This window comes from Epargyreus clarus, unplaced genomic scaffold, assembly GCF_041222505.1.
Source record: "Epargyreus clarus isolate Ecla_fem2 unplaced genomic scaffold, WU_Ecla_fem_2.2 ptg000023l, whole genome shotgun sequence".
In the NCBI taxonomy this organism is placed as follows: Eukaryota; Metazoa; Arthropoda; class Insecta; order Lepidoptera; family Hesperiidae; genus Epargyreus; species Epargyreus clarus.
In genome coordinates, this window is record NW_027332230.1 from 881,182 (window position 1) to 904,124 (window position 22,943).

General features: G+C 34.4%; 1 protein-coding gene across 9 annotated transcripts in view; it reads right to left on the reverse strand.

Annotated features, from left to right (window-relative positions):
- Positions 1-22,943, reverse strand: part of ATP8A (ATPase phospholipid transporting 8A1) — a 103,058-nt gene that overhangs the window by 33,484 nt on the left and 46,631 nt on the right. For 8 of the 9 annotated variants that reach the window (XM_073085956.1, XM_073085958.1, XM_073085952.1 and 5 more), the window contains one exon: positions 1,253-1,382. In XM_073085956.1, the coding sequence (XP_072942057.1) occupies positions 1,253-1,382 (130 nt within the window). Of the gene's footprint in view, positions 1-1,252; positions 1,383-20,593; positions 21,019-22,943 lie in introns of those variants that run through there. The other variant, XM_073085953.1, reaches the window with a different exon arrangement.

Consider the following 22,943-nt stretch of genomic DNA (forward strand, 5'->3'; position numbering starts at 1 on the left):
AAGGTCAAGAGTCGCGTTATACTGTGTAATAATGAGTAAATTGGAAATAGGGATACGTACTTTATGTAAACACTACAGTTCTAACAACTATGAAACAAACTTACCTTTTCTGTAAACACTACATATGCATTATATCATACCTGAACACACCGAATGATTCTGTAGTATAAATTATATAGGTATTCGTACCTACAGCAGTGCTATACCTAACATATAAGTGTATGCTCCGCGAACATTTTGCTGATGAAAATTTTTAATATCTCACATACCTTTAGAGAAATGACAGTACTTTTTTGCTACTACAATATTGGAATGCTTCGAAATAAATCAGCCAAATGAAGCCTGTAGTTAGTCTGATATTTAAAGTTGAGCGAATGTTCACTTTCCACTTGACCTGCATTATTCAGTATTCAAATAGCTTTCTAAAAGAGCAATTGTGAAAATATTGCAGTTTCTAGATGAAAAGTATGATTTAGAAAATAAAAATGGTTTGGAGTGCTCGTGATTTTATTAAATCTAAAACTATTACAAAGTGTGAAATCGTATTTTAACAGATTTCTTTCTCTGCTCATTGAGTTTTTGGCCACTAAATAAATCCGACATGTAAGGTAAGAAGGTTTCGGGTTCGATCATTGGACAGGCAGATGTTTAAATAATAATTTACGTTTTGTGACTACTTATTTGTGAATTCGTTTTTATATGTGTCCGTGGTTCTTATTGGCTACGTGTTTATTATTAGACTTCATACACATTTTAGAAGATTTAGGTCAAGCGAAAGCGACATACATCGCGGATAAAAAGGACGTAGATTTTAAAAGATGAGAAGATTATTACGATGTCTTTATTCATCGTTCAATCAGTGTATATTGCAAAGTTAATAAGGTTAGTAAGTAATAAAAACGAGAGACGGTTGCCTCGGCTTAAGTCCTGATCTGAATATTGGACCGTAAACATTATTAAAATTAGTCAAAAATAATCATTCTTTTATGATAAGGTATCATATAATAACTTTGTTAATTGATAATTTTCTACTCCAGCATATGTTAAACACTCTGGAGAGTCACCGTCGCCATACCCGTTTCTACCTAATAACAAGTGTTGAGCGCTGCTGTGTTCCGCTTTGAAGGGTGTGGTAAGGGAGACATACATATCTGAAGTCCATGGGCATCAGAAGCCACTTACCAACAGATGGACTACATGTCCACTGGCTACTTCAATATTATTAAAATAATAATAATAAAGAGCTTGTTACCTATATTTGGCAGTGGATATCCTGTTGTTGGCGAACTTCTGTGGCTGCGGGCGGTTGACGAAGATGATGCGGTTCTGCTGGTCGCCCGGCGCGCCGTCCGTGACGCCCGACGTCGTCGCCTCATCCTCGTCTGGAAGACAACACAACTATATAACATCAAACATTATTAACTCATCTATACTCTACTAATACATGTCCTAGTGGAGTGACGGCTTAGAGGTCTTAATTTAGCTTTTCTAGATCTGAGATTTACATCCCGAGAAACTCCGATTTTTGGAATTTTGAAGTAAAACGTGAGGAAACTTAAGACGGAGAGTTATTTTAAAAAATGTTCTCAAAACTGTCTGAAGTCTACCAATCCACATTTGGTCAGCGTGGGACAGCAATGGGTTGACGACACATCTATATGTACCTATATCATATATCCTCATATCATTGTCGGAATTAAAAATTGTCCAAGAGAAAGTTGTGAAAGTAAAATTTGCGCGCACCGTCATACGTCACATGAATACGAGTAAAATAGATATGCATTGCATTATATAACTGAGCGTGAATATGGATATGATAGTTGTTCATATTAACATTTATTAAATACTCTTTGTTCATAAAAATATACTCATAATATTTTTATGCTTGTTTTATTTTCGTCAATAATATAATATTGAATCATTAGTTCCTAATCCCCAATTAAAATTAGTAGTCAATAACTATTGTAACATTAACATAATTAGATATACAATACACAAATTTATTTATTTATATTTACATACTTAAGCCTAGCTTAGTCAGAGCTACGAGCACGTTTATGTAGATTTGAAAACTTTTCACGTTGACCGCTTTGTTAACCAGACCGCGGAAAAATAACAAATGGCAGTTTAAAACAAACTGGAGTACACGACTTGAATCTTTAGGAACTAGACTAGAACAAGATATAGCTATTTTGAAGGTGATAGAACCCTTTGTGGTTCGACTTCGGCGGCACCACCGCCACACCTATTTCTGCTTAATAACAGCAGTGTTAAACGCTGCTGTGTTCCGGTTTGAAGGGTGTCGCAAGGGAGACATAGTTTTCCGAGGCGTTCCAGCTTAGTCCTCAGGGGTAGCGGCGCATCTGTGACCGACCTCAGGTAGTAATATTTATTCCTGTCTGGGGTTTATTACAGATGTTCATGGGCGGCAGTAGCCACTTACTATCAGGTGGACTGCATGTTCGTCTGCTACTCCTATATTATAAAAAAAGCTGACTATGTTCCGGACTGGCCTCCTAATTATTACATAAAGCAAATCCGCTAATAAAAAAGAGTAATCCGAAAATACGTATATAGGGTTTTTTGCTTATTTTCTGCGGCGAGATTTATTTTTTAAGTCCTCCCCTATTCGTTCGTACATGTAGATGCTACTACGTCCTTGTACACACACATATTTCTCAGAAAGTTCAAAATATGTCAGAAGTTTCCAAGAATAAGATTGGACACGTAACTTTGAAAACACCCTTTACAGTTGATATGGTATGTAATATGTTGTGTTACCTTGTTACTGTTACGTCATAAAAATTACGTGTTTACGAAAAGCCCTTGAAATATTAAATATCTTTTTTACGTAGGTCAACGTAGTAGCTCGAATCTAAGTCGTATATTATCACTTCTACATGTTAAAAAATATAAACTTATAAATATACAAAAAAAAAAAAAAAACAAAAATACAAGACTTTTCAAGGTTTTAGTAATAGCATGTAAATAACAGACATACCATAACTTTATTACATTTTTAATGTACGAATCTGTCTAGATTACTTTCTCCTTTAAACAGCGCGATGCTTGCCAAAGTCTGAAGCTACCCGTATTCTGCGAACTATGCGAACGGATTAAACCGGGCCGGGGTAAGCTAATATTGAGCAAGACATAAAGTTAATAAGCTTTTGAATATACGCTGTAATATGAAAAGTTTGGAAAACATATTTAATTAAAACAATATTATATATTACATATTTAGTGATAATGCTAAGTACCTAATTAAAACTAAATGTTCACATTAGGAACTGGGAAATATTTTATCGTAGTATTTATTTATTTATTTATTTATTTAAAATTTATTGCATCACCTCTTAAAAGAAATGCACAAAAGGGCAAACATAATGCCTGATGGCATTCTCTACCAGTCAACCCTGAGCTGATATAGAGAATTTGCAGCAGGTGTGTACAAAGTAATAAAAAGCGACAAACAATAAAAAACAGCAGATATATAATTAAATAAATATATATTATATTATGATATATATTTATATATATAATAATGATATAATATATATATATATATATATACATACATAAATACCATTTATCATATATATAAATAAATAAATAAACACAAATAGTAACAACAGTCGATTAAGAGTTTGATGAGGAGTTTAGATAATGTTCACGGACAAGCTTTTTGAACACAGCTTTACTGGGGGCTTTCCGGATATGCACGGGCAAGGCGTTCCAAAGCAGTACCGCCTGAACAGAAAATGAGAAATGATAAAAACCGCTAGAATGCAGTGGAATATCAGCTCTTAAATTATTAGACGACCGAAGCGTCTTGTCATGCGTTGAAAACCTATATTGGAAGTGATCCTTAAGATAAGGAGGAGTATTCGTATCATTCAAGATCGAGTAAAGCATAAAGAGAATCCTAGAATTACGCCTCTGACGAATAGAAAGCCACTTGAGTTGACTGCGAAACTGCGAAATGTGGTCATATTTGCGAAGGCCAAATATGAACCTGATAGAATTGTTGAGAAGGCGTTCTAGTTTATTCAGAAGGGCTTCGGTCAGATCTGGGTAGCACACATCTGCATAATCTATGATAGGCAAAATAAGGGTGTTCACAAGCATTAGTTTAGTCTTAACGGGAAGGAAGTGCTTTAGGCGATATAAAGATCGCAAGGTAACATTGACCTTACGAGACACCTCTGTAACTTGTGTAGTCCATCCCAAGGAGCTGTCAATGTATATGCCAGGATTCTTCACCGACTCCGATATTGGAATTTGCGTACCGTCATAAATGACCGCTGGTAGAGAATTCCGGTCAATCCTAGCCAACAGTCTTGAGCTTCCTACGATGATAGCTTGACACTTGGCAGGGTTGACTGATACCCCATAGCGCATAGACCAACTCCGGAGAGCACTCAAATTAGCGTTTATTTCACCTATTGCACTGTGGAGATTATCAACATCGGCTTGAGCATACAGTTGTAAATCATCAGCATACAGATGATACGAACAGTTGATAAAAGGAGTGATGGAGTCAATAAATAGAGAAAATAATAAAGGAGAGAGAATACCGCCTTGCGGGACGCCAGCACCTAAATAAGCCCAGTCCGAGGAGGCATTACCCATACGGATGGACTGCTGGCGCCCGCGAAGATATGAAGAGAACCAATTCAGGGCAGAGGGCGAGAACTGTAAGTGAGTAAGAATAGCTAGGAGAATATCATGGTCGACTGTGTTAAAAGCGTTAGAAAAATCAACATGTCAATCAATATTAATGCTGGTTATTAATTTTCAGTCTATGAAATGTGTTACCTATCAAATCATAGATCTAAATTTAACAATCCGCGTGTGAATTGACAAACTTCGATTTTTAGTAGACAAAAACTGGTTAATTGATTATTTATTGGAGTCTATATGAACTCGGACAAATAATAAGAGGCACAGATCCTTCATATTGGTCGGACAGATATATCCGAACTACCACATTGTCCCAGTGGGACATGGTCTTTACCGTAACCCATTGTATGTTACTGAAGTTCGTGAGGTTTTAATAGCCTCTCACAAAATTTAACATTATAAATAACTGTAAAACTACTAAAGGAAAAACTGTATCAGCGTTTGTTGGCGTTCGACATCAGATTACAACTGTACATTGTGAAATCAAACTCATCTTGAAGGTCTTGAAGTCATGTAATAATATAGTCACATAAACGGTACAGAGTAACGATATAACAATTATACGTAAGTAAGTTCACACTAGTGATTAGAAGTATTATAACTACACAAGTATCTCCGTTATTCGACTGCTCTTGCTGAAGTCTCCGACCAGAATGTCGCTCTCTGTTAATTCGAGCGCCGCCAAGGTGTCGTCCCCACTTCACCTACCCGCATCTGTTTTTAAACTGTAGTATTAAATGAGTCACTTATTACTTTAATGTAACGTTATAAAAATGTGATATCGTTAATATCCAAGCTTCTTATTAACGACGATAACATTCGGCCGTCCTGCTCACACGTTCGTCCTCGATCGTGTATGGTCTGATGCAAGAGCTGCAAAAGAAAACCAGTTGTTTAATGCCTAAGTCCAGAAGTGTTACACATTTTCTTGTAATACCGACTCGCACGTAAGAGGCCCGAACTGTTTATCAAAAACATGGCTTAAACTATACGCATTTTCAAGCAATACCGACTCGCATGTAAAAGGCCCGAACTGTTGATCCGAACCAAGGCTTAAACTAGGTGATGTTCATATAGAATCACACTAGTTGTGTATTACCTAGGTTATAAATCTGCCCCAACAGTGTTCACCACGGATTTCTGTTGCAGGCATAGTTCATAAGGACTCTTTACATAAATGTCATATGCGCGACAGGTATTGAAGCGAATGCATTAGACCATTGTTAAATAATAAAAAACACGGTTATAACTAGGTGATGTTCATATAGGATCACTCTAGTCATGTATCACCGCAGTTTTTGTACCTTGTTTACGATAACATTCGGCCAGTGCTCAACTCAAATTTACTCCAAAAATGCAATATTCACTTAATGTCTTCCAGGTACTCGATGCCTTGGGTCAACCCAACCATATGCATCACCAAGAGACACCCGTGAACATCACATTGCTAGAGGCATCTGCACTAATCCATCTTAACTCCAGATAAATAAAAATCAAACCACAAAGTTTCCTACACCTACAGTAATGACAACATCTAACTGCCCACTTTACTTATGCCTGGATTCTAAGTCCAATAGTTAAATCTCCAACAACTATTGATTCGATAAAGTTACGCATCAAAATAACGACGTTTATCTTATTAGTCCATTTCGGAATGCTCAACAACCTGTTCAATAACTGTTATACTGATAGATAGATAGATCTATAGATGGCCACTAAATGAATCTGTGCGACTCAAAATACTATTATAACATTATTTTATTACTACTTAGTACTTCTTTTAATTATTACAATGTTATTTTATACAAATATAATTGCCTTTCCAACGTAAGTCTTTTATCAACTGATGAAGCAGTATCAAAATAATAATATATCGTTTATATTTGAAATGAATTATATCAAAGTTAAAGACTAAATAATGGTAAACAAACCATGAATTTCACACAATATAACACGTAATAAGTTGTATGAACCCAAATTTTTACGTTATTTATCACAAATTCAAATTATTTCTTTCAAAGTAGGGCCACATAACCCACTTTTGAATGTCAGAAAGAAATTTCATTACATTAAATTGAATTTATATTCAGTTATAATAATACATACTATTACATGAATTTCAAAATGAATTAACAAAGCAAAGGACCCATGCGTTCACGTCAGCGACATACTTGTCAATTGTGTAATAAGCTTAACTACTTTACTTTTTTTTATTTCACCAAAAGTTTTAAATTAAGATTCCCATAAGGAAGTTATAGTTTGGGCTATTTTATTGTAAAAGTTATGCATTATACTAAGGAAGATTTGCTAGACTTTACGTAAAACGTCGTTTTTTAAAAAAAAATCAAATAATGTTATGGAAAGAATAAACACATTAAAATGGTCCGTTAATCTAAACGGAGTTTAAACAGACCTTGTCTTACATTGAGTTCCTCGGAAGCGGATTTTTTTTTGTAGTTATCAAACGAATAGTGTTATTGAATACATACTCGTTAACTACCTACCAAGTAAAATGACTTCAGAAACCGGCCATTATTTAACTATACTTATTTGTGTCTACAACTGATAAAAGATTTTTTTTTAAAACACGCTTTTATGACCTGTATGTATGTAACGGAATATTTGAATTCGATTTTACCTACTTTGAACGGTCAGATTTATTTAAAAATTTTGAAATACTTATGACATGACATGATTTTAATAATCTTGTCCAATTCTAATTTTGTCTCATCAGGATCGTCAGATTTAAAACTATAACTGTTTTACATAACATGTGGCTCCTTATCAATCACAACCTAAAATTTCTATGACCTGAAAAAGGTCTTTTAAAGTTGACCATGATTTTATACCAGCCAGCCAAACAAACAGTTAGTCAAACTATCTTACGATACACCTTATTACCAAACAATTCATATTTATTATATATATTTCAAACGCCTCGGCTTCACCTGACTTTTATATAGTTTGTAATAAAAAATATATTAGTGCGTAATATCTGTATAGATTATGTTAATATAATATATATCATTTACAACCAACACTCTCAAGGAGACGCTCGATGTTTCTATAGAGAAAACCTAGACATGACGCAATTGTGAACCGTATGAAATTTATATGAAAAGTAAATTATTGTATAAGAAAATGCCATCGAAATGTACCTATGTTTTATTTGATTATATTATTACACAACATTATTATTCATTTGGATCTGATATACATATAATAAGAATGAAATCTTCACGTGTTTACATCGAATATATTTGAAAAAGAAAAAAAAATTGTCTGTCGGTTTGTATGTTTGAAAATGCATTAAAACCAAAACTACGAAGTTAATATCAAAAGTATACATTTTTTTTTTAAACATTACATGACCAGGTAATGGGAATTCCAAATAACCAACGTACTCCGCGATCTTGACAGAGGGCATTGTATAATTCAAATTATATTTTGAATCCACATGAACCAAGTCGCAGGCAAGACTCGTTTTAAAAATGCAATTCAAATTATATTTTGAATCCACATGAACAAAGTCGCAGGCAAGACTCATTTTAAATATGGTATACAAAAGACTATCTAAATGTATGTAGGCTTCAGTGACCGTTTCTCACTTAATACGTATAATAACTTAATTGCTGTAACTTGTAAATAGAACTAAGCTCTAGTTATAAAAGCATCAATTTATTATTATTATTTTACTTAAAATTATTTATTCTGAATCCCATACAAAGTGGATCCCGTTTATCATTTCGTAAGTGGCTCACATAATTGATAATATCGATAGTCTAAGCGTCTCAACGTTTAAGGTACAAACTTCATTTACCAGTATTTGATAGTGCCCAATTTTCCAACCAAAAGGACGTGTAATGTGTCAAATTCAAATTCAAATTTAAAGGTTTAAAATTACGAGATGTAAAGAAATATTAATACAAAACGAAACGTTGCATACTAAATTTAAAACAGACATTTAATATTCTGTATAAGTGAGTCAGTCAGAAGTAAAATGGGAGATTGTTTTTTTATATATAATATTCCAAAGACCGCTGCGCATAAGTTTCTCAGTTTTCTTATAGATCCTTAACTAATGTGCATTTATACTTTATGGCAGTCAAAACACAGTAGTACACAGTACTGCGTGAGTTCGCCTAGAATTGATGGAAAGCTAAATTTGGCAACGTACGTATGCTCCTTTCATAACAATTACGTATCAAGTATATGAAATCAAAAGGAAAATTTCATTGATTTATAAAATGAAAATGTGAACAATGTAGATGTGAATGCAAGTTTATTTTTAAATATAGTCAATTAATATCCGAAAAAAAAACAATAAACCTTAAACTCATTTCCCTCGTGGGTACTCTCAGCCACTCAATACGGTGGTCGTGATACTTATTTGCAGTCAGTTAAATATGTACCACGTAGATATTATACATTTCTGTACAATTATGAATAATCAAAATTTTGCAACTTAATAAACGTGTCACTTATATCTAGTAGGTATACTGTACTCTGTAACTGCGTTTGTTGCTACCGCATAGTCCCTTCCATACAATAATAACAAACGCATATACGTAAACCCAGTTTGAAACATTAAAAGTTATCAAAAATAAATTCAAATCTAACCTGTATGCAATTTCTGGCGTATATTAGCCTATATTAACAACCATTAGGTTCCCATATCTATAAAGCCTAACATTTAAGATTAAAGATCCTTAAAATATTTTCATAAGTACGTGTATTTCTATATATTTCAAAGTAGGTGTAACTTTAGAACAATTAGGATTTACTTTTTACACCACAGACTTTAACCAAATGGACAGATTTACCACAAGAACTGCCTTGCAAAATTACTTTTAGACACTTCTTCACAGAAAATGCACTTATTTTGAAGTAAACACCTCAGTTTACAATGTTAACAAGTAATTTGATAAGAGTAAAGTTTGTTCACAAAATTTAAGTATATCATTTTCAGAGGGTATTAACATCTCATTTGAATTACTAGTCTCAATCTATCCATGTTCTTAATTCAAATGAGTTTGCCCTTACATCAACGACATTTATCTACCCCCATTTTTACTTATTCTACCAAGATGAATTCACATATGACAAAATAATGTTTTAACTCACGGTTTTTATTCCTGTGTCAAGTATGTTCGTACTTACGAATCGCCGTCCATGATTGTGAGCGGGTTCTTCTGTTCTGTACACTTCTGATGAAATCAAACTCATCTTGAAGGTCTTGAAGTCATGTAATAATATAGTCACATAAACGGTACAGAGTAACGATATAACAATTATACGTAAGTAAGTTCACACTAGTGATTAGAAGTATTATAACTACACAAGTATCTCCGTTATTCGACTGCTCTTGCTGAAGTCTCCGACCAGAATGTCGCTCTCTGTTAATTCGAGCGCCGCCAAGGTGTCGTCCCCACTTCACCTACCCGCATCTGTTTTTAAACTGTAGTATTAAATGAGTCACTTATTACTTTAATGTAACGTTATAAAAATGTGATATCGTTAATATCCAAGCTTCTTATTAACGACGATAACAATTGTGTACAAAAACTAACAAATAAATAACAGTGCTGGCGAGTGACGTGTTTTTGCCATGAACTCGCCAGAAATCCACCTGGTATCAAAGGGATTCAGTTACCGGGCACGTGCGATACATCTTTATACATACATATAGCATGGGCTTACGAACAAATGGATTTCAGGTTTCCGGTCACGAGTATACTGATTCAAAGAGTTACAAAATTGAAAACTTACTTCAATGGTGGAGGTACAGCAGCAATCAAAATATCAATACGGATCAATACTGTTTGATCACAATCAAATTGTGTGACGCATAAATAACCAACGTATAGCATAGTTAATGTGAAAAAATACAAATAGGAGCCCAGCCCAAGATGTATTGAGACGCTTATGAATATCAATTACACTGGGGACGCATTGTTTACGATACAAAGCGTTATCCGCTGACCGTCGTAGAATTTATCCTAGATAACGTTCGGCGGGTAGTCAAATAATTCTCAGTTTTAGATTCCCCGTGAGACGTGCCGGCTATTGCCAAATTACATATTTATATAACAAATTTATAGGATTTTATAATAAACAGTATATTATTTTTAATTCTATAGATAACTAACTCAAAGTTAAGACCTCACTTTCATATGATAATATGAATAACGCTTCCTACACATAACCCACACAATAGCTCATGTTGTGGTTGTCATGGCCACAAAGAGAAAGACGAGATTCTAGTATTCAGACTAAAAATAAAAATTATTTTAGGCGCCTGGGTGGCCTGTATTGTTGCGCCATATAATATGTTTTACGTCACGTATATTATTATCACATCAGCCTTTTATCATAGGCCTCCCAAAAGCCTTGCTTTCATGAATGAGTCAAATCACTACTACGAGCCTTCTTAAGATCCGGAGGGTGATCTACGATTGCTAATTCTAGGTCTCCTTTCTAGATCTCGTCTGCCCTATCGGTCATCGTCTGTTCTACAGCATGTGACCAGCGTACTGCTCCTTTAGCTTGCTGATTCTTAACAATGTCTCTAAACCTATGCTTACATTCTTGGAATATAATTATTTTATTATAATCCGCGAGAAACTAAGAATTTATGCAGAACATAAAATAGGAACAAAACAGGAAATTCAAAACAACACATCATTGCAATAATAATGACGCAATCGAAGGGCGTATATTCTTAAGAGAATGGCGTTGGTTAGTTGTTTCAAATTGCAAGTCCAAATAGCATAGCGATAACTAGCCGATGTGGCGTGAAGTGCTGATTCGACATGCTGGTATTATTGGAAGTAATTTTACTGTTTTTATGAAGGTACGGTAAGGTAAGGTTTTTATAAAGTAACAGACGATGATGATGGCAAGTGGTAAGTTCAGCTCATGGACATCTTTAATCCAACTAACTAGTCCCACTTCAGGACGACCGTAGATGCGTTGCTTGTTGCTACCCTTGAGGACAAAGTTGGGGCACCTTAGAGAAATATCTATGCCTTATCAAACTCTTCAAACCTGATTATAAATGGAAAATATGGTGTGGAATCACAGCGGATTCTACCACTTTAAAAATTATTTATACATGTACAGTACATATACAGTTATTTTTAACGATTGTAGAATATCGATAAGTATATCTCATCATTGAGATGAGAAAATACCAGGCATTAAACAAGCTGTCTCACGCCCATATTTTTTACAAACACGTTAATTATACACAATGTCAATCGCATCACATTTAAAAATAACTTATGAAACTGACCAAATAACTCATCATTCGTTTTAGAAGTACGGCGAGACATGTATTTATATCTGAGAAAATCAGGAAAAATGATTATGATTCCAACAAGATGAGTGACGTAAGCACAGATGGTATTTTTGTAAGACTGAAGCTGCAGAAGAGCATGCATTCATCTGATGGAATGTGGTCACTGCCATCAATGGACATCTGTACTCAGCTCCATATAGAGACCAGTGTTCGGTAAGACCAGTGGTTCTACCTGAAGCTGATCAGAGATGGGCTTCTCGCCGTATATGTCAGCCGGCATCCACACCCTTCCACGGAAACAGTACTGTTTTACGGTAGAAATGAATGTATAATGGTACTGGTTCTACCTTACGTAAATGTATTTATTTGGATGTTTTGATTTATGTATATCTTTGTTACTTATTGTCTTCATTCCACGTGAAATAATATTGTAAGGTGTGATGACATGAATTGCAGACTAAATGCATTTTAAAATATCGTATACGGATGAATCACAAAACTAAGTGGAATTAACTGATGCTTTATTAACGCACACATTATTATTAACAAAATTAACGCAAGTTCTGTGGTAATTATAATTATTTCAACATATTATTGGTAAACTAGGTTTGGAGCCAATTATTCCCTTTTAAAGTCAAACATACATTTTGCGTCTAAGTCAAAATATTGAAATATTGTACCAGCTACGTTTATAATTTGTATTACTTCATTATAAACGCTTCAGTGACGTAACCTCTCCTTTCTTGTAATCATAAATATGTAGCTTGTAATATGTTAGTCCTTGAGGTTTCATAGCTCTTGTTTATATCATAATTTACACAATTTATGCAAGCTATCTCATAAGGGCATGATCGCGCCGCCTTTCGAGGGGGAAACCTTCAAAAGGTACCCGACAACGTGGGAGCGACGCCGAGTTATGTGGGATTTTTACCGCACTAAAACCCCCCCGGTGGCCGTCCTCTGCGCTGCGTTGAGGGCTCCGGAATCTCCAAAGGAACGCAACCGGAGTCCTCTTAGCGCGTTGCCCCGTCGGGCTCCGCCCAGGTGAGCTTGACGCTCGCCACACCATCTGGTGTATACGACGGTATGCGACCACACATACCGTCGTCCTTCCCGGGGCCGCTGGCCGGGCGGTTCGAGCTCCCACTCTTGCCGCCCGCAACCCCGGAAGCCCCCTTTTAGTCGCCTCTTACGACAGGCAGGGGATACCGTAGCCCTATTCTAGTCCTGAAACTACAGGGACAATGATCGCGGCGCCTACGACACAGATTATATCACCTAATCTAATAAAGTCAGTCACACTCAAGCAATTCACAGTTGGTTGGAGGAAATAAGCTTGAAATTGTACAAGCAATTACTCCTACGATATTCGGGTGCATTACCCCGGGCTTCCATACTGTTCCAGAAGAAGATACGTACGTGTGCTTTTCACATACTTTTGTGATGTTGGCGCCGATTAGAGCAGGCAACTGTTGCCAAGAGGCGTTGGGGTCTCGGGTATGTAACGTATACACTACGCCTTATTTGAATTGTTCAACTTGATGTTTATATTTTATAAAAGTAATGAATAAGCATGCAGTTCAACTGATGGTATGTTGCAACTCCTGCCCATGGACAGTTGGAGCCGCAGAACATAGCTGTTGTAAAGCAAATAATTTATTACTTTTATAAAACTACGGAAAAAGTAGTTTCAAAAGGCGCAGACACAAAAGAGAGCACACAATAAAAAGGCGCTATTATTGTAGAATCGATAAGCAGCTATCTCTTCTATTTGAATCTGAGAATCGGCGATGCTACGTGCTCAAGTATTACACCTTTCTCACATGTTCGATTATATGAACTGAAGATGAATGTCGAAATAAGCGCTCATTGTTAGAAATGCACCCACACATTTTTGTTAGCAAAGAAATCGACACATGACCGTGCCTAAGTCATAATTAGTTATTTAGACAAGTACATAACATATTTGATAAACTTTTATCTAAGATTTATTTTAATATGTAAAGGATACTCGCGATAAGCGGTTTTAATTTCTTATTGACTTTTGACCCTCGACCCTTATTTTTCTAGAAAATAAAATCGCGTATCGTAAGTTCTCGTTACATATTAAAATTTCTCAACTCCGTCATAATATAAATCACATAAGACGTCCCTTATGAAGGGTTATTTATGATTATTTATACTGAGTGCTCCAGCACTAAATCGGAACTGTTTAAAGCTGGAGCAGTCAGCGGTTTATGAACTAAAAATCTCCAAATGTGACGACGTGCCTAAGTAGCCAACCTTCAGGCATTGTTCCGTACATTAGCCCGATACGATGCGCGAAAAATGCATATTCAAGATCGTTGCAGAGACGAGAAGAGCACATAACAACGCTGATAGCTTTGCACAAGAATCCTACAACCTATCTATACTACAAATCTTATACCTAGTTAAAAGCTTCGCATGCCATTCTAAAACTAAAACCAGTCGAATGGTACCTAAATACTATCCACAGTATTCAATGTTTTTTGTTACAGCATTGATGCAAGCAATTCCAATTAAAAGAGTCCGATGGACCTTGCCTTTAAAGGTCACTTCGCCTGAAACCAACTTCATAGCTATAGTTGAATAAAACCCTTTATGAATGAATATTCCAAAAATACCTGTTCCCAGAATTGTCCACATCATACTTTAGCATTTATGAGTCGTGTCGTCAAGTAAAGGTTGACAGGTTTGGTTATCCGTTTAAGTACAATCATATAGCCCATATATATACGTATCTATACTAAGTCGGCATCATGCAAAAGAGTTTTAATTAAAACTTTGCAATCATGTCGGTTCCGATCTGTTACGATTCATCGGTTCTATATTCCCTCTAAATATCTCAAACCGGCCGTTCCGTTATATCCGTTTCTTCTTTACTGTCTTTACGAAGTAAACCTTAAGGAAAGAAAAATACTACGAAATGAGAGATGAACGATACTACGAAATGGGGAACTACATTCATTGCGTAACTTTCAATATTATTTCGTGTTCGTATCAACTCCCAAAGTACTTATAAATATACGCTACGCATATAGCTTTTAAATAAAAATACAGACTTTTTATCGAAAGCCATATTGAAGTTGTAACCGATACTCCAATGGCGGCATGCATGAGAACTTACAGCGATTGAAATAATAAAAGTTACGGTTTATACACAACATCATGGTTAGTAAACAGAACTGTTCCAACACGGCGTGAGATAACTGCTTCTCGTTATAACGTTCAATAACAGTCAGATATGTTCAGTTATTATTTATCATCGCCATCAGCCACTTCTGGTTGCAGGCTTCCTATCAGAATTAATGAGAGGGGCTTAAATACACTGCGGCACTTTATATCATGAAATGTACTTTCGCCGATGCAGCAAGGAATAAGTATTTGTCAAATTAGCATCACACTATATTATTTTATGTAGGGTTCCGTACCCGAAGGGTAAAAACGGAACCCTATTACTAAGACTTCGCAGTCTGTCTGTCTGTCACAGGGCTCTATCTCTGGATCCGTAAAAGGTAGACACTTGATTTTTTTACAGAGGATGCATAAAGGTGGTCATTTAAAAAAATATACTAAAAATAAAACAAAACTTGGATATTAAAGGGGGTCTCCATACAACAACCCGATATTTTTCGGCATTTACGATTTAACTGTTAAACCGTATTAGGAAGACAGTTGAATTTTTTACAATGCGTTTACTACTACAACTGCTTTTATATAAAATAAATAAAATATAATAAACATTTGGTGGACGGAAGCCTCAATGTTGCGAGTACTTGGCGAATTATTTTTTAATATAAAGGAACGAATTTTAACCCATCACTGATATTTCTATTTCTACTAGTGATTGCAAAATATCATAAGCTTATAATTGTAATATGAAATAAATATAAATTCAAAAGTTGACATCAGGACAAGGAAATAGGTTTCTCATTTCGATGTTTCACCATAAAACGAAATCTATCCCGATTCATGCATCTGGGGAACTACATAACATTACTTTTAATATATTATATTTTTCCTTATTGAGATATTCCCAGAACAGTACAAAAATATTTACATGGTTTTATATTTAACTTAATAGGGTTAAAAATAGTGGGACTTTTAATTTTTTTAGTAGTGTATGTACCTACATATGAATTAACTCAGCATCATATCTATTGTCAATCTGATATAAACAATTTACTGTAAAACTAAAAACCACGCTAAAATCGCACAAGGAAACCCGTTAATCCTGATTCCTGACGATCACAATGATCACGTGTTTTCATCGGATCTTGACAATTGACCAAAATTTTAAATAAATCAGACCATACAAAGCTAATAAAAGCGTGGTAAAATGCCATCTGATGCATTCAGTGACGTAACAAACATTTTGATAACTTAATTATTAGGGCTAATAAGGTTAATAGGGATGGAATGAGTGTATTATATTAGTGTAGGCTTGCAAAGTTACAGGCAAATCTAGTTATCAATAAAAGGAAAACTGTGTAACAATGAGTTATGTCTTGAAATAATACATACATGTGCTGAATAATGAATACCATACAAATACAATGCATTGCTCGACTCATAAAATATGATCTTTATGGTGTTGAGGAAAATAAGGAATTCTAGATTTGGATTTGACTAGTGATGTTAATACATCGGTCTTTTGAACTATGGTGCAATAGAATCTAATTTTTTTTTAAAGTTTACTACAAGTAGTTATAGGCTACAATAGATGTGGATTTTGGCCAATTTAAATATGAAGCAACTATCTGGCCTTTGTGTGATCGGCTAAGTAAACTTGTTGGTTACAGAATCCATCGGCAGCAGCCCCACCAGATTCAATCTTATATAAATAAAAAATATATGCACAAAAGGTAACCCAACTAAAATAATATCTGAATTTTAGTACTACAAGGCTAAGATGCTAGCATAATCAAACAACAATTAATTCTATCACATTTAAAATATCTCATTACAATTATTTTCATTACATACTAAGAACTTTATTTTTAGACAAATATAAAGGTCAGCTCAGAAAACATGAATTAACTATTTTTATCAATAAAATGATTACCATTTTCAATTAATTTCCAACCTTTCCTTTTACTTCCAATTAAGAAAGTAGGTTACTTCATACTATGACCAAAGTAGTCTGATTGTTATCCGTATTTTACCTCATGTCAGGGCCGAGGGCAAACGGCCTCAAGGTTAACAACTACTGGAGTTAAATGTGCCCTCCTTGATAGCATTTATGTAATGTCTAAGTGATTACAGATAATAAAACAAGTACAACTGATTACAGTTGATGAATGAAGATTTAATGATAATAAGACTATGTATTTATGTTAATCATACTCATTAGTCTATAATTACTTAGATGATATATCTTTTTAAACTGAAAAATTTGTTAATAAGAAAAAATATACACACCTTGCCTAAGTATACATGCTATAAGACTTGTGTTATCTATACTAATACTAGCTGACCCGGCAAATGTTGTGTTACCATATAAATAAAAAAAATGTTAAGGGTGAACAGCCCTTATCACTTAGGGGTGTGAAAAATAGATAGAAGCCGATTCTCAGACCTACTGAATATGCATATATAATTTGGTGAAAATCGGTAAAGCCATTTTGGAGGAGAATGGTAACTAAATTTGTGACACAAGAATTTTATATATAAGATTATAAAGAGGTCAAGTTTGTAACTTTGTTTGTTTGTAAGGGCTAATCTTCAGAAATACTGAACCGATCATGAAAATTGTTTCACATTCAGATACACTATTCAAGTGTGCTATAAGCTATATTTTATTATTATTGAACAAAAAGCGGACGGAGCCGCAGGTACTGCTAGTTTTCATTTATAGCAATTAAATTAATCAGAATTTGTAATGAATGTTTTCTATTTACCCATCTAAAAGCTATCAGTGTTAGTGTATGATTGCAATGACAATGGTGAATGTTGTATCTAGCATATTTGATTTTTGTAATGCAATGTTTCCAAAAAAAAAAATTTGGATAGCAAAAAAAAAAACATATTATATTTAATTCATGCTAACAAAATTATTGAAGGTTCAGGCGGGGTAGATGATCGTTTTGATGTGTTGTAAAATATGTCAAAGACTGATCATTAGGGTGGACGTTGTATGGGATTTTTTTTTCTTCTTACATTGGAGTTCTAATAGTGCGGGAAATATGTATCATACTAAGAGATTAAACTGTGATTTTTTTTTAATTTTTTGGATGTCATCTTATGCCTTCGCTTCGCTGTCAATAATTGATAAAAAGTAAAAAAATGCTATTTACTTACAAAGGCTGCAAAAATATTGGAAATATTTTTTTAATAATTCCAAAAAAGGTGCAAAAGTAAGAGAATATGATTCAACTTTATTGACCATTAACATATAAACAAAGAGCTTTGAAGTAGGTACAAAAAAATTGATAATTATACCCTAAAATCTGTTTTTGCCTCAAATTTGGTCATTTTTGATCGAGACTCTAGTTTTCTTTTTATTAAGTTAATGGATTAATTTCAGGGACAATAATGTAGATGAATCTGTTGTAATCATTTACAGCTCTCTCGACAACTTCACATGTTGTTTGGATGTGATATGGCAGCGTAGGACCCCGGTCCAGAAGTGCAACCGTTATGGTGGAAAAGCAAATGATGTATAGACGCTCTTGTAATAGTTGGGTAACTCCCACCATATTTATCGGTATTATAGATAGTTACCCCAAAGTCAATAATTACAATATTCTCTTGAGGAATTATTGCATGGGCAAAATAGCCGACGATGGCACACTCTATTCCTTTGGTTAAACCAGAATCAGAGCTGCGTAAGTGGTGTAAACAGATCTGGGTTCTCTTACTAGCAAGATACGTTCTTTAAGGACTGTTTGCCTATATTTTTTCCATATTTTATCCAATATTTTAAAAAGTAATATTTCCTTCTGTCAAAATGCTATGCCGATATCTGAAGCAAAAGCTTTCTTCTCAATACTATTTCGTGTATTTATCCTGTCACCACGCAACATATGACGGTCTATAACAGAAATATCTGCTATTATATTATACAAAACAATGTTTTAAAGAACACAGTATATCTGTACCAAGTTGGCAAGTTTCTAAGGTGTTTTGTAAACTTTTGTTGTAGAGATATCTACTTTTCCAATGATCATTGGCAGCGACGTTCTTTGATCCAACAAAAAGCTTTTATTCCTTTCCGGGTATCTCTCTCTCTTTTGGACAACCAAATGGATCGAAATATTAGCATTTGTAAGGAGGTATATTAAAGGGAACTTCTCTTGCAGTCCGAAAATTCTATAATAGTTCTTTGGAAAGTATTGTAATATATTTTAACAAGATATTTCGTTTAAGGTATTTTGCATGCAAGCTTTTAACTTTTGCTTCACTTTTGTTCGACTTTCAGTAGAAATTGAGTCTACGTGTCAGCTTTATTATATGCTGGAAACAACTACGCCTCCAATATCCATAAATGATGATTCGCAAGAATTTCTTGTCGCGAATTTAATCGGCGTCTCTTCCATTGATAAAATTTCATAACATCTTTATACACAGGCTTAATATTCCTTCTTTATTTTAACTATTTCAACACAAAAATAATATATAAATACATCAGTTACGTATTTATAATAAGAGAAGAAGATATTATAGTAATAATGTAAACATATTTTAATGAAAAAAGGAGACATGAAAACATGAGTCACCGGCGTAAGTAAACAATTAAATTGACTTACTTTGCAAGTTTTGCTCAACAAATGCTCTCCCTCTGCATTTTTATAATGACACTATTCAAAATTATTATTGTTTTATTTGTTAATGCTCTATAAAATAAAGTGAACAAAATATAATAAATGTTTAAAAAAGTTATAGACACCTTCAGCTGTAATCTGCAAAGTATACACCAAAAATGTATATTTTTAAAAGTTCATTGACCTGGCGGAGGCACTTACCCTTATCTGAACGGAATAATATTTTACACACTTTAGTTTTAACCCTCAAGACGTCTTTTCGTCACTATTACATTTCCAAAAATAAAAAAAAGGAATTTCGCTCCACCCTACTGATCACGTTTCTACCTCATTTAGCAAATAAAGATTATGATTATGATGCGATAAGGATACTGATGTTAGGTTGTTAGTTAATCCTTAGTGGTATCAACATATTTGCTCCGTTTTAAATGTCCTCTGCAGAATCAGATTACTACAGGCTACTAGATGATGATATTTCCTGATCGCATCAATAATAATGTTGAGTCATGTAACTTGGTCACCTATTAACCAGTACACTCAAACATTGATTGTCTTAAAATCACTTTACATACAGCAGAAAATATTGACGAAAATATTTTACAACTGATAAATGTTTTCATACCTGTAGCATGTAAATGTAATTAATTAATCACTATTAATTTTAAGATGGTATTTTAGTTCATTAGTTTCATACTGCAGTCTCCATTTTATAATAGATAGTTTTATGTAAATAAATACGATAATGAAATTGACGGTTGTTTACGCCTCTGAGACTAACGCTGAAAAATACACGCATTTTAGAGGACTTATATTAGAACATACTCACGTTGGTTCATTTTGAGCACCATGGCCCGGTAGAACCGCGAGAAGGGAGCCATTATGTTATGGTTGTGGAAGAATCGCCAGAAATATTCCCTCAAAGCCATTGCACACACTAGCAGTACACTCCTTACAATAATACACCTTAACACTACATTTGACACAAATTATCACCGCGGAATATTAGCGAACGCGCAAAAAACTCGACCACATTTAGTCATAACTACTACATTTTCGTCGTCGAAACCATTTTTCAGTCGGTGGCTGCATCCATATCAGCGCATTATGAACCTCACACCGAAAAATGTTTTTTCGAACGCGACAATTTACGTGTTGACATCACAAACAGCCGTTCCGCGAGGCTATCGATCTCCTTCCATCGCCCAGCGCAACCGCACAACCGGGCAACCACTAGTGCAACGCAAGTGTCAAGAACGCGAGCGAGCCGAATATTCGTTTTCATCTCAAGAAGTTATCGACATCCTAGTCTAGGTATCAAAAACGTATCGATACTATTTTCTAAAAATGTTTTCATATCTACTATTTAAATTTAAACCTATGCAATATAATATACACGATATATAAAAAAAATATGAAGAATATCTTCTTAATAAAATACAATAAAGCGGAGTTCAACATCTGCGTGCCTTGATTTTTATTAACTTTTGCTTACAATTCTGTTATACGTCAGTCAAATTATTAAAATTATTTATTTAGTTAAAACAATCCAAAAATAAGGCATTTTTTTTAGCATTTTAGATTTTTAGTTGTATTGGATTATATTTGAATATATATCTGATAGTTAAATATTGATCTCAGTTATGCTATACTGTAGTCTTAATTTTTTGGAAAATAATTTAAACTGGCTCGATAGTCACTTTGACTATTCTTCTATTTTTACTATTTTCTTAGATTCTGAAAAACAGAACTTTGAGGTAATACGATCAAAAACAATAATAATCGAGAAACCGAATAATATTGTAAGCGATACAACATTAAACTATCGACATCGATATTTTTATTGGAACTCCCTAAAACCATAAAAATTCTGATGGTGCTCCAAGCGGATAATGCGGGAACTAACTTGACATTTGTAGCTCTCGGAGAGTATTGCCAGTAGGTATTATTATGGTGGTATAGTAGAAAATTAGAAATATCTTGTTAATCTCACTTAGAGTAATTATTAATTTAATTTCGGTTTTACGTAGTAGAAACCACCCTACTAGCAATAAATTAAAATGATGATAGGAAGATTATTGATAATGCAACAGTAAAAACCAACGATTTAGAATATTTGTTACTTGGTCCCACCTTGGTCCTATAGATTATTACAGATTACCTTAGATTAGTAAAATAAAGCAGATTACAGTCAATTTTAGGTCTTAACATCTTCTGATTAATGTGACTGGCTTACCTAAATATTCATATATTTGTAAATTAAGTGGCTAGACTGGCTAGATCTTTCATGCAGAACTGTATTTGCTATAATGACTATAACAATAAAATACCGTTTTGTTACAATAAAAAAAGACAGATCATTAAATTAAAGCTGTGTGAGATTATTAAAAACCCAATGATTACCTCACATACAGAAATGTGTTGTCTGATAATTCAGATTAATTGGAGCAGTAGCTTCAGCTCAATTATGCTCAAATATGCTCAATTATACTCATGCTAAACATAGGTATATAAACAGTTAATAACTTTCGTAGGAATCATTTTGCCTAAATGAGAATAAACTCAAATGATAATTTTGGTTATGGTCGGTCACAGTAGCGTTGCTATATGAGATTCAATTAACAAGTTCCTAGTTTCGTGCCAATGTTATTAACATTTATAATGTCGGAATTTCGCTTTGAATCGGTATCATCTGGTCTAATGACCATAAATGTACCTACTCGTATGAAATGTTTGCCCGGAGTGACAGCTTCACGCGTAATTAAACCACGACTATGGAGCCTAAATGTTTTGCGCTGGAATCATGTAGGTATTTCTGTTTCAAAAAGTATCTGTTTCTTACTTTTTTTTACTTTTTTTTTTTATAATATAGGAGTAGAAGACGAGCATGCAGTCCACCTGATGGTAAGTGGCTACTGCCGCCCATGGACATCTGTAATCAACCTCAGATAGGATTAGATATTCCGCCGCTACCCCTGAGGACTAAGCTGGAACGCCTCGGAAAAGTATATCTCCCTTACCACACCCTTCAAACCAGAACACAGCAGCGCTTAACGCTGCTGTTATTAGGCAGAAATAGGTGTGGCGGTGATGCCGCTGGAATTGAACCTCAAAGGGTTCTACCACCTTCAAAGTATAAAGCATAAGTGCTCATTTATATTTTACGCGAGAATAATAAA